General features: G+C 28.0%; 2 protein-coding genes across 2 annotated transcripts; one reads left to right on the top strand and one right to left on the bottom strand.

The window, feature by feature from the left end:
- Window positions 1-208: 208 nt before the first annotated feature.
- On the top strand, window positions 209-2,241 carry LOC126871490 (protein Peter pan). The gene is made up of 6 exons (XM_050630394.1): window positions 209-375; window positions 565-845; window positions 927-1,137; window positions 1,225-1,551; window positions 1,629-1,959; window positions 2,040-2,241. Exons 1-6 carry the CDS (start codon window positions 358-360, stop codon window positions 2,123-2,125), a joined length of 1,254 nt encoding a protein of 417 aa, XP_050486351.1. The 5' UTR covers window positions 209-357; the 3' UTR covers window positions 2,126-2,241.
- A 51-nt stretch (window positions 2,242-2,292) lies between these two features.
- Window positions 2,293-13,393, bottom strand: LOC126871491 (centromere-associated protein E-like). The gene is made up of 11 exons (XM_050630395.1): window positions 12,621-13,393; window positions 12,295-12,529; window positions 11,981-12,215; window positions 11,582-11,910; window positions 11,371-11,488; window positions 10,969-11,284; window positions 10,678-10,888; window positions 10,459-10,597; window positions 3,099-10,391; window positions 2,818-2,988; window positions 2,293-2,740 (listed from the first exon to the last, which is right to left on the bottom strand). The coding sequence occupies exons 1-11, from the start codon at window positions 12,772-12,774 to the stop codon at window positions 2,510-2,512; spliced, it is 9,432 nt and encodes a 3,143-aa protein (XP_050486352.1). The 5' UTR covers window positions 12,775-13,393; the 3' UTR covers window positions 2,293-2,509.
- Window positions 13,394-14,193: the final 800 nt, after the last annotated feature.

Consider the following 14,193-nt stretch of genomic DNA (forward strand, 5'->3'; position numbering starts at 1 on the left):
CATTAATTGATATTACTAAACATAAAATGAAAATTGTTGTAATTGTGATAGAAACAAAAATTTATTAGAAATATTCTAAAAAAAACACTAAAATCTCAATTTAATGATTAATTATTTTTGATATTCGATTAATGAGTTAAAATAGTTGTTAATGAAGTGTACTTAAGTAAAAAAAAAATGGTAAAAAAATAGTAGTGACTTTCATTCATTATGACGTGTTATGACACCTCGAATCCTCGTGATGTGCTTAACCTGTTTTGCTTATAGCGCCAACTTCACAACGATTCATTGTATATACTCATATTTATATATACATACACGTGATAAAGATTCTAACCTTAATATAAAAAAGTAATCATGGGACGCCGTAAAAAGGTAATTTTTTATTTCAATTGGCCCTTGGTGAATAGCTTTATATATGTGAACATATATGTAAATTATAAATTAAATATTAATAAGATACCCATGTAAACATAAATATTCTTTTTAATAAGACGAATTTAGAGTATAGAACCGATAAAAATGATGCAGTTCCTTACTTAACTTTACATAAACATTATGCAGGGTCGTTGTGTAAAGAAAAATAAACAAATTAATACAGAAGAAAATCCAAATGTAACAAAAGCACCTCATTCTTTTGTCATTCATCGTGGTCTACCTGGAGAACACATTGTTGAACTTACTAAAGACTTCCGCAAAATCATGGAACCTTTTACAGCAATGTCTTTAAAAGAAAGAAAAAGAAATACAATCAAAGATTTTGTATCAATAGCTGGTATATTTCATGTTACACACATGTGTATGTTTACAAGAACGGAGCAAGGAATGTATTTCAAACTTTGCAGGTACAGAATTCAATTATAATGTTAAATGTTTATATATTATCATAAATATTATTGAACAATTAAAAAATAAATTTGTAATAGATTACCAAGAGGACCAACGCTCACTTTTAAAATACACAGTTTTTCCTTATCACGTGATGTAATATCTTTATTAAAAAAGCAAATGGTATATGAAGAATTATTTAAAAATTCGCCATTAGTAATTTTAAATAATTTTAGTGGAGAAGGTATGCAACTGAAGCTTATTGCTTCTATGTTTCAAAATATGTTTCCAACAATCAATCTGACTACAGTAAGTTTCCCCTTAGACAGTAATCCTAGTTTATATATGTTAATTGTAGTTTTTCATTAGAATGAATGTTTTTTAATATCTCTATAGGTTAATTTAAGTACAATCCGTAGATGTCTGAGCTTAAACTATAATTCCACATCAAAAACCATTGATCTCAGGCATTATGCTATTAAAGTAGTACCTGTTGATGTATCAAAAGGTATCAAAAAGTTAATTCAAGCTAAGATTCCAAATTTGTCTAAATGTGAAGATTTTTCCGACTTCTTAACAAAAGGAACGGTTTCTGAAAGTGAAGCCGAAGATGATCCTTCAAATCATGTTACATTACCACAAACATTATCCTCGCGTGGTAATCATGCAAATAATAAAAGTGCAATTAGACTCTTTGAATTGGGTCCTAGATTAACACTAGAAGTAAGAAATAATTCTCTTCCTTTAAATAAATTTCAAAGATAATTACTAATTAACATTGTTGTTTAAAATCCTTTTAGCTGATAAAAGTCGAAGATGGACTTTTAGATGGTGAAGTACTTTTCCATGAGTATATTCATAAATCTGAGGAAGAAAAATTATTAATAAAGAAAAAACGAGAAGAAAAAAAGAAATTAAAGGAAAAAAGAAAGAAAGTGCAAGAAGAAAACAAAAAGAAGAAGGAATTGCAAAAACAAGAACATAAAGAAAAATCTTTGAAAGGAATGCAGAAGAAGAAAGAAAATGAAGTGTTACTACAAAAAATAGCAAAAGAATCAATTGAGGAGAACAATGTAGAAGATGATGATGCACAATATTATCGCGATGAAATTGGAGAAGAGCCCGATAAAGGTAACTTTAGTCTCATACGTTTAAAACGATTTAATATATTAACATCCTTAATCTACATCTTGGTCTATCTTCATTCGTAGATTTATTTGAAAGAAAAGTTGGTGCAAAAAGGCCTAGGAGTATGCCTAAATATAAAGTAAAGAAACAAAAACTTGGCAAATTATGAAGCATTGAACATTATGACGAATGTATGACACATAATGTATACGAATGTATGTAACATAATTTTATATGTATAGAATAAAATATTATTTAATAAACATGAATTTATACAACAATGAAGTTATAAAAATATTTAATTTATTTCTTATAAACTATGTGAATAAAAAATCATTTTGATAAAATCATTAGCTTAAATCACAAATTTAACAATGTAATACATATCATTGTTAATTCGATCGCGATTATTTACAGTCTCATATAAATATATGAACATATAGTACAGGAATTATGAAGTAATAATTTTACTGATATGGAATAAGATACGCGGTTATTACATAGTGTCATATATGCATAAAAATTTATGATTAAGGAAGAAATCTAACATTATTTACGGCTTTAAATTTTTTCCAATATCTAAATGCCTGTTGTGTCTTATAATGCTGCTATCCTGTTGATTAGATCTATCTTGCAATGCTTCGTTCGGTCTCAAAGCAAACGAACTTTGTGCTTCTAGTTCTTGTATTCGATCCTGTAATTCCTTTATTTGCCGAGATCGGGACCGACACAAATCTTTCATTAACATTTTCTCTTTTTCTAATTTTTGGATTTTCACATGATCCTGTATAAATATTACAACTTCGTATGTAAATACTGTAAATTCATTAAAAATTAATATGTATTGATATTTTTGCTTACCTCGACAATTCCACTATTAGTACTACAGAAGCGCACTGTATTATTGGGTATTGTTTGGCAAGCTTGATCCTTTCTGTTTACGCGCCATCGTCTACAGACATCACATTCCCATGCGTTAACGTCATTTAGTGTTCTGCGTAGTTTTCTTACTTCATTGTTCAATTCTGCATTCTGTATATAAAATTGAACATTTATAGTAATTATTACGATTTGAGCCTTTTGATTCGATGAGCTATACACTCAGAACCAATTTTTTATCATTTTTATAATTTATAACATACCTTATTACGAAACGCGAGTACAAGTTCTTCCAGTTCTTTACATTTCTTCTGATATGGGAAACTCTCACTTTGAATTTGTATTTCTAAAGTTGCAATTTTTCCATTTTTCGATACTAACTGCAATTCTAATTCATGAATCTTTTTTTTCAATTGTTCATATTTATCCTCGTATTCATCTCTATCAGATGTCACAGTTCTATTTTGTTTTCTTGTACTACTTTTAAGTATACTTTCATCATGTGCTTCTATTCTTAATCTCATATGAAGCTCTTTAATTTCATTTTTGAGCTTTTTATTTTCTATTATGAAAAAGTCTAACTTTTGTCTTATATTACTATCTGATTCATTTTGTGTTGACTGTGAACCCAAATTAACTTTTAAGTTTGAAATTTCAGCATCACGATTGCGAATAGTTCTTACATATTCTTCTAATTCATTATTGAGTTCCCTATTTTTCATTGTTAAATCTCGTAGTTTATTTATACACTCCTTAAGTTCTTTATCCTTCTGATTTAACAATAATTTATGAGCTTCTAATTCCTTTATTATTTTATTCTTTTCTTCAAGTTCTTTAACAGAATTACTTGACTCTTCTAAATTATTCTCTAATCTCTTATCCAAATTTTTTAATTGATTCGTGCGTATTTCTTTAGATTCAATACCATCTATCTGTATTTTATAAGAATTTATTTTCGCTTGTAATTCCAAATTTTCCTTTTTTAAGACGCGAATAATGCTTTCATTTTGGAGTTCAATGTCTTTCTCTACATCCATTTGCAATCTCATTTTAAGTGCTTCTATTTGATCGTGAAGTTTCTCATTTTCTTCATTGAGGTTCTTTAACTTTTCTTCTGCTTCATTAACAAGTACATTTTCTGACAAACGGGAATATATTTTGTCTTCTAATTTTGAAATTTCAATGTCCCGTTCTCGAATTATTGCCGCATACTCCTCTAATTCATCATCCAGTTCCTTGTTTCTATTAGTTAATTCTTGTACTTGACTGATGTATTCTTTAACTTCTTTATCTTTTTGACTCAGTGTTATCTTTTTATCTTCTAACTCTAATGCAATTTTATTCTTTTCTAGAAGAAGTGCATCGTATTTGCCTTCATCTATTAATGAACTTGAATTCGAGTGTTTCGACTTATATAATGAAAGTGTTCTTTTCAGTTCGTCATTTTCTTGCACTAGAAATTCGTATTTACCTTTTACATCAACTAAGTCTTTTAAAGTCTGGTTTCTAATTTCTTGAAATTCTACCACACGATTACTTGCACCCTCCAGATTATTTTGTAGCCTTTTATTCAATTCCTTCAGCTCCTCTATTTCTGCTTCTGCTTTAATTTTGCTTGTACTATTTCTAATTTTTCTTTCTAGTTTTGCATTTTCTCCTTGAAGTTCTTCATATTTTTCTTTCAAACTATTCAATTCATCTATTAGAGTAACGTTTTTGTTGTTCAATTCATTTAATTGTTTACTTAATCCAAAATTTTTTATTTCTTCCGAGTTTAACTTATCTTTAATAATTTCCAATTGTTCTTCCCTTTCTCTTCTCAGCATGTCTATTTCTTCTTTACATTGTGCTATAGTCAATTTTTGATCTTTGACATGCTCCTTTAGCATTTCACATTCAGGCACAATTGTCTCAAATTTTATTTTATATTCAGACAATATATCACATTTACTTTTTAGAACTGTAGTGATTTCTTCGATATGTAAATTCTTTTGCTCCACCTCTTGATTTACTTCATTATAAGCCTGTGTAAGTTGTTCAAGTTCTGTATTTATTTTTTTTACATTTTGACTGTATTTTTTTATTTCAGTCAAATTCACTTCTATGGTATTTTTCAATTGTCTTTCATTTGCTTCAAGGCCTTCAATCGTATTATTTAATTCCAAATTTCTGGTTTTGTGAAACTCTAGGGTTTGAACTAGATTATCTATTTTCTTTTCATACATTTCTTTCTCCAATTTATGTTTTGACTGTAATTCTGTTTCTTTGGTTTTAAACATTTCATGTACTTCTTTTTCTTTCTTCTGAGCAACAAGAATTGCTTCTTCTTGCTGATTATCAACCTTGCATTGTTTATCAAATTCAACTTGTAAATTATTAAAATCTGTTTCTAGCGCTTCCATTTTTTCTTTAAATATTTCTTTTTCGTAAGTGCTTTCTTTTAAAAGATGCTCTAATTGAGATATTGTATTTTGATATTCTTTATGAGCATGTTCTTTTTCCATTAAATCTGCTTGAAGTTTTTCAATTTCTCCTTCCAATTCCTTAGCCCATGTTATAGTACGTTTCTCTGTATTTATGCATTGTTGTTTCTCCTCTTCTACTTTTTGTCTTTCCTTTTCACATGTTTCTCTCATAGTTTTAATTACTTCGCTTTCCTTAGATACAAGCGTTTGAAGTAAAACTACAAAAATTTCAGTTACAGATTTACTTGGAAACTCTTGTAAATTTACATTATACTTAAGCGATCTAAGTTCTTTAATCATACATTTTTTAATTTCGTTTAATTCGTCATGAAGTTTTTCATTATCATGGACCAACATTTTTTGGTGGTCAAATAAACATTCTTTTTCTGCTACTATTTCGTTCAATTTTTCTTTGACATTTCGAAGACTAGTAAGTTCTTGTGATAAATTCAAATTTTCGTCAATATATTTATTTAATGTATCATTTAATTTTTGCATATTGTTTTCATATTCTTTGATATGGTGCTGGACCACCGAATCAAATTCATTCTTGTATTTCATTTCTAAATTATTCTTAATATTAATTACTTCAGTTTCTGCTGCTTGTAATTTCTGTGTTAGAATATATATTTCTTGCTCTTTTTCTTGTAGAAGTTTTTCCACATAAATAGCTTTCTCTTGAAGTTCTCTAAAGAAACATTCTTGATTTGTTAAGGTTTTTTGGAGATCATTTATACATACTTCCAATTCTTTGATCTTTAGCATATTATGTTGCTCCAATTCCTTACTGAGTACTTTATCTTTTTCTAATTTCTCGCATTGTTCCTTTAGATACTGTAACTCTTCTTTGTTCTCTAATTCTTTTTTCAGAGAGAAGATATCTTCATTTAATTGATTAATCAAGGCATTTTTATCCTGTTCTTTGCGTTTCAAGCCTTCTAATTCTACTTCTAAAATTAGTTTCTGTGATTCTAACTCTTTCTCTTGTATGGAAAACTGTTCAATTTCTCTATTTGTATTGGTCAATTCATTTTCAAGAATTTGTAGTTTCTTTATTGCAGTGCTTTCATTATTTAATATTGTTTTTCGTAATTCTTCATTAGCATCTTTTAAGTTGTTAATTTGATCTAATAAATTTACTTTTTCAGTTTTAAATTCATTAAGCATAACAGTAAAATTCATGCTATTTTCCTTTATTTCATCCATATCACTTTTTATGTGGTCAATATGATTTTGAATTTGTTCTATTCTATTCCCTGCTCTGTTCTGGATTTTTTTAGATGTAGAATCATCCGTGTTGGATTCATTTGCAATCATGCCACTGTGAAGTTGTTTTACTTCATCACACTTATCCTCATATAAAACCAAGAATTTATTATGCTCAGTTTTTAAAATTTGTAGTTCATTATTTAAACTCTGAATTCTTTCTTCAACGAAACTTACATTCATTTCATCAACAAAGACAACGTTCGAAGATACATCGTGTATGCTTAAATTTAATTCTTGATGTATTTTGTTTTTCAGAATCTCGGTGTCTGCACACTTGCGATCGAACTTTCTTTGTAAATCTTCTAACTTTTGATTCAAACCTTTCGCTTCAAGCTTAAGGATCCTGTGACTTTCATTCAAATTCCTTAAATGTACGCACTGGCTGCAAGACGTTAATTTTAAATCACTAAGTTTTTTATTCAAGCGCGTCAGGTAATCGATTTTGTTCTGCAATGCTATCACTTCATTTTCCAGAGTTTCCCGTGTTTCTTCTTGTGATACTTCGTATTCCATTTCATTGATGTCTCTACTATTATTGAATATTTTTGATAAATGCAAAGTACTGTTATATGATTTTTCATTTTGAGAAGAATCAATATTATCTAAAGTTTCTAATAGGTTAGTAGAAAGTTTTGTATTTTCTTCTGATAATATTGTTACTTTTGTTTTTAATTCTGCAATTTCTGTTTTTAAGATATTATTTTCCATCTTTACATGTTCTACATCATTGTCAGCAACATGTTTATTTATTGATAGTGATTGCTCTATCTTATTTTTTAATATATCACATTGCTCCTTCAACATATCATTTTCTTCTATTTTGTCTATCAAGTCTGTAGAAAGTTCATTATTTTCAGCTAGCAAATACTCATTCTTTTCTTGAAGGGTAGCTATCTTCTTTGTGTAAATACAATCGTGATCATATAAAAGTGATTTACTTTCTTTGATGTTCTCAAGCTCTTTATTTTTTTCTGTGATAGAGGTTGACAATTCAATGTTTTCTGTAGTTAGTTTATCGATTTTTTTTCGATATGATTCTAACAACTGTTCTTCATTATATACTACTGACATCTTAGAATGCATAGATTCCAACTGATCATTCAAAGCTGTCAAATCACTTTCTAAAGTAATCTTTTCATTCGTAACTTCAGAAATACGCGCATAAAGTTCATCAATTGTTTTCTGGAGATTAATTTCACTTTGTTTTGCATTCTCTTGCTCTATAGTTAATTTTGTAGCCATTTCCATATTTTCAGTTGTTAACAGATAAATAGTTTCCTGCAATTTGTTTATGTCCGTTTTAAGGCTTTGAACATCTCTTTTTATATCTTCCAACTCCTGACTTTTTAGTTGGAGAGTTCCTTCTAATTGACTTTTCTCTGCTTCCATATTTAGAATTACATATGAAGTATCAGCATTGCTTCCATTTATTTTTGAAGGAGATAGAACAGATTCACTTCCTAAAAATGATTGATATTGATCTTCTAGATCTTGATTCGCAGTTTGAAGATTTGTTATTACATCTTGTAAATCATTTATCGTGTTTCTTCTTAACTTCAATTCTATATTCTTCTCATTTGATCCATCATGTATTTCGTCGATATCTTTAAGTTCATTATTTTCTGAGGTAATGTTTTCCATTTGCTCCTTTAATTCAGAAGTTTTAGTTTGCTCTAATACAATTGTTGATTCCAATCCAGGAGCTTTTTTCTTGAGTTCAGCATTTAATTGGTTATACAGATTTTCAAATTCATTTCGTTCTGATAGAACACATTCTATTTTTTTATTTAATTCGGAGATCATTTTTATTCCTTTCTGATTCTCAATTTGTTCTAACTTTAATGCAGAGGTTTTTTGATCCAACTCAGTACGTAATTCACTAATAATATGGTTAAGTTCATCTTTTGTAGAGTTGTCATCTGTTATATTGTCAATTTTTAGTTGGTCAGGCATTCCAATTATTTTCTGTTTTTCAATTTCTTCTGATGTTACTTTAGCCTTTAATATACAAGTGTTTTTAGTGCATAATTGTTGATGATCAATACAGTATAATTCATTCTTTTCAGATATCGTATCCGCAACTTGTTTTTCAAATTCCAAAATTTTTCTCGTTGCATCTTGATATTCAGTTTGTTCTACTGTCTTGGGATTCAACTCAAAAGTAGTTCGACTTAATTCGGCACGTAATTCATTATTGATATGTTGAAGCTCATTGTTTTCAGAACTCACGCTTGTAATCTGATTTTCAAGTTTGGAGACTTTTTCCGTTACATCTTGATTTTCAGCTTTACTTTGTCTTATATACGAATTGAATTCAGAAATTTTTGCATCTAATTGGGCACGTAATTCGATATTAACACGCTCATATTCATCTTTTTGAGATGTTATATTTTCAATTTGTTTTTCTAATTCGGAAATTTTTTCCACTGTTTTTTGATTTTGAATTTGCTCTGCTACCATCTTATTGTTTAGTTCAGAATCTTTTTGCTCTAATTCGATATGTAATTCATTATTAACGCGTTCAAGTTCGTTTTTCTCAGATGTTATACTCGTAATTTGTTTCTCCAGTTCAGACATTTTTTCAATTGCCTTCAAATTGTCAGCTTCCTTATGCATTGTTCGTGCCTCAAGTTCAGAACACTTTTTATTGAATTCGGTATTTATGCGTTGGAATTCATTTTTCTCCAATATTGTACTTTTCAATTTTTCTTCTAATTCAGAAATCTTATTATTTGCTTCTTGATATGCAGTTTGTTGCGACATAATTGTAGATTTTAGTTCTGAAATATTCATATTGCATTCATTGTTTATACGTAGAAATTCATTTTTTTCACAAGTAATATTTTCAATTCGTTTTTCTAATGTTAAAATTTTGTCCATTGCTTCTTGCTTTAAAGTATGTTCTGATTTAATTTTGAATTCCAAGTCTGTAATTTTGTTATGTAATTCATTTCTCAATTCAACATTGGTACAGTCATATTCTTTTTTATTTGAATTAAGTTGTTCGATATGTTTTTCTAATTCAGATACTTTTTCAATTGCTTTTTGTTTCTCAGTCTGTTCTGAAGCAATTTCTGATTCGAATTCTAACGATATCTGATTTAATTTGGCGCGTAGGTCATCGTTCATATGTTTAAACGTATTATTCTGGGATGTAATATTTTCAATTTCTGCTTCTAATTCTGTTATTTTGTTATTTATTATTTCAGTATTTGCACTTTTTTCTGAGTTATTCTTTAACTTTTCCAATTCTATAGACTTGTTATTTAATTCTATATGTAATTCTCGACGCATGTGCTCAAACTCATCTCTTTCGGAAGTAACATTTTCAATTTGTTTTTGCAATTCCGTAATTTTTTTTGTTGATTCATTACTTAAAACAGCATTGATGCGTTCAAATTTATTTTTTTCTGATATAATACTTTCCATTTGCTTTTCTAATTCTGAAATTTTTGTCATTTCTTCTTTTTTCATATTTTCCTCGGACATAATTTTTAATTCCAGTTCTGTTGTTTTTTTCTTTAATTCTGCACGTAATTCACGGCTAATATATTCAAATTCATTTCTTTCAGAAGTAATATTTTCAATTCTTTTTTCTAGTTCTGAAAATTGTTTCATTGTTTTAAAATTGGATTCTTTTTCTGAAATATTTTGTTTCTGAATTTCATTCAATTTAGTACATAATTTAGTAATTATAGATTCTAAATTTGTTTCTTCTGTAAGATTAAGAGCTGCAAGTTGTTCTTTCACTTCTGTAACATATCCCAGTTTATAACATTCCAAAGATGACTTTATTTGTTCAGTTTGTTGTTCTTTCTCTTCCTTAAAACGTAAATGATTACATATATATAATGACTATATCATTATATGCATAACTAATCATACTTACTCGTGCACAGCAATGATTTCCTTGACATGTTAGCTGTTTTTCTAAAGTTGTAAATTCACGAAGTTCTACAAATTCTCTTGTTAATTGACTAATGCATCGACGTAAAACATGTTTTGGTGTGGAAGGAGACATTAGATAACTGTTACAATTTTTAAAAATAAATTAAAATTATATTACACAATTTTATAATTCATTCTCATATTAATCTTTACTACTTACCTTACAGTTTGGGTCGATATGTTACTTTTTTCTGGTGTTATATCAATACCATTATTTTTAGATTTAGTGTTGTATACATCATCCACAAATGTAACTCTATTTCTACGTTTTGTTACAAAATAATCCTCGTCACTGTCGCTTTCTCTGGATTCACGATTTCTTTCACTCTCAAATAGTTCTAACTCAAAGTCGGTAAAAGCTGTTTGAAATGCTGAAAAAGTGGGAAACAATATAAAATTTATTGAAATAAATATGGGATACATATGAATAAAATTAATATGGCAAATTTACTTTGATTCATTATGTCTATAGATTGTATGGTGCTTTTTCTTTGTGGCATTTCGAATGATACTTCTTTTATCGTTGGCAAGCCAGTTTTAGTTTGAAATATCGGTAAATGTTGATTAAACACTCCAGGACCACCCCATGTTTGTCTTCTTTTCAATTTGCATTTAAATGATTCTTCTTGAGCTATATTATCTCCGGAAACGATACGAGTTTTTAGTAATTCTATGCGTTCTTCTAATAATTGATTAATACGATCTTTTTCTTGCAATCTGGTTTCCATTTCTTCAACTTCTGCAGATCGATTTTCAATCTTTATTCTCTAAAATAACAAGTTCATGCAATTACAACTCTAGATGAAATGAGAAATATAAAAAATTTATCATCATAATAATTCAAATTAAAAACCTGCAATTCTTCTTGAAGTTTAGCTAGTTGCCTTGCATAGCGTTTCAAAAGTGCCGCATCGGACATGACTTCATTAATTTGTGGTTTGTTTTTCACACTTTTCGCCCGAGAGGCAAAACTGAAATTATAATTATACAAATTTTATAGTAATAGAAATAATAGATGATACAAATATATACAATATGTGATTTAAAAATAGTAATTAACTCACGACAAAGTACACTGAGTCTCTTCTAAAGCAGCAGGAGTCACAGCACATATTATTGCTGTCATGGCATTACCACCTAGTGAATTTTGAAGTAATCTTGTTAATTTACTGTCACGAAAATTAACATGCTTTTGACCATCCTGGGATTCACTTAATTGCATGATTACTAAACCTAGGGTAGACAAAGACATATTAATATGTCTCCCTTCTTTAAATCTCTCTCCAGTAGCTCCTGTTTGTCTTGCTCTTTCAGAACCAGCAAGATCTACTAAATTCAATTGTGATACTTGTATAGCACTATTTGAATCTCCAGCTTCTCTACTTTCAATTGTCTAAATACAAAATTTATATTAAGATATTGCATTTAAACAAAATATGTAGTGTATGATAATATGAACTTACAATTCTAAATATAGTATGACTTCTACTACTACGCTCATTCATATTAGTTTCCCCTATTCTTCTATTTTTATCTCCTTTTTTCATGATAGATAACACATTTTCAGGGCTATTTGTAATTTCCTCTTTACATTGTAAGATTACCTGTCCACTACTGTCTTCTTTCAATTTTAAATCAGTCCCACTTTTATTCAAAAGATCATTTACTCTTTCATTGTAAATTTCTAAATAGGATACTCTACAAAATAAATTATTTTTTATATATATAATTATGATGAATATATTATCATTACATCTTATTATTAAGAAAAATGTACCTCAGTAAAAATTCACGCCCACTGGTATTAGCAATAGCATCAAACATGTGTTGCACAGCAAGTGGCACAATCCCCAGTTCTTCTGCACTACCCATCATAGTGTATGTTTTCCCAGAACTTGTTTGACCATAGGCAAAAACCGTACCATTAAAGCCATTTACAGCAGCATTAACAATTGGTTTTACAACAGTATCAAATACATCCCAATTAGATGCATTCATGTCAAAGATGTGATCTGTAAACATAAAGATATTAATACTGATTTAATAAAAATATAAAAAATTCCGAATTAATGTTATTGTCATAATGAATATAGGAAATAATACCAAAATAAAAACCGCCATCTCCACGCTTCTTCACTTCTTGATCTGTAGAAACAATGGAATTGCCTTGAATTGTCCACTGTATCCCTAAATTATCATCCTTTTCACGCTTAATTAAGGGTCTCACTTTAATAGCTACTTTTATACTGTCTGACATTTTTACTAATTGTTTGTTTCAAATCACCGAATAATCATTAGTTACTTTTTCAATTAATATTTACTCATTTCATTCATATTATATGTTGTCTGACACTTGTAAACTGTAACCGCCATTTGAAAAACTGACCTTTTCAGTTTTCATTTGAATTTAAATCTTCTATAATCTGATTGGTTAATTCCGACATATAGTTACTAACAGTAAGATAGGTGACAAATGTGAATAAATACAAAGTAAGTCCCATTTATATGTAATACGATTTTTGTAGTTTTTAAATGGCGCGAAAATGTAGACCAATAGTATTTGAGTAAAAACTATACATCTACAAAAGTTCAAAATTATATATTTTTAAATTACATTACATTCTAATTATTTTACCTAATTTATGAAATTATAATAAATTTTGGATTATCAGGATAATTTGAATTTATAATATGTAGTATAAACATATGAATTGCAAGTGTGTTGTAAACGTGAACAAAGATTTTAGTGGATTTTTTAATTATAGCCAATGACGTCGCAGTTATGCATTTTAAAATGAAAAGTGTTTGGCGCGTTGCGAAATTCAAATTATAGTCAAAAGTAATTTTCATAATACTGTAATCTTAGATTTTTAAATTTAGAAGTAATAAGGTTGGTGATTCAGTAGATAAAATTGATATTTAAATTTTTGTACTTTCTTGCAATCACGTAAATAAAATTTATCAATAATTTAACATGCACTTACATTTTTCGACATTTTATAGTTACATTATACTTGTACTTATCTTTTTAATACTTATATCAGTGTTTTTTTAATAATATTTGTGATACTAAAAAATTAATATTTATTAATAATTAATACTTCACTTATTTAGTCTTCCAAGTTCTTTAAGGGATACTATGTGAAAAATTACAATTATTAAGTTTACAATAATTTATTATATATCCATATATATGTATATACGTATATGTATTTCTACAAAACTAAACATTAATTAACGCATCATATATAGTTACATATATATATATAAAAAGAATAATATTATTTTTCATGACTAGCATTATATAAGCTCTTTTTTCGATTTGTCAGTCCAGAAATACAAATGTTTTTATTTCAATGTCCTGTTTAAGATTATATTAGATTAGAATAGTAACTTATACTTGTAAAAATGTGTTTCAAAAAGATCATTAAGCATTATAAATTAATAACAGAATGATCTATAATATTCTTTACAATTTAATTATTGAGAATCCTTTGTTATTTAAATGTAAATGCTAGAAGAATAAAATATTCAATTCGTTTCTACATTTTTGTAAAGATGCGATAAATAATGATTTACGAATACTTCAACTTTCTCTGATCTGTAAGGAGAACAGTTCAATTAAATCAACTGGTTGTATTTCGGCTGGATTAGTTGTCTATATTCTTATAAATAA

This window comes from Bombus huntii, chromosome 11, assembly GCF_024542735.1.
Source record: "Bombus huntii isolate Logan2020A chromosome 11, iyBomHunt1.1, whole genome shotgun sequence".
NCBI lineage: Eukaryota > Metazoa > Arthropoda > Insecta > Hymenoptera > Apidae > Bombus > Bombus huntii.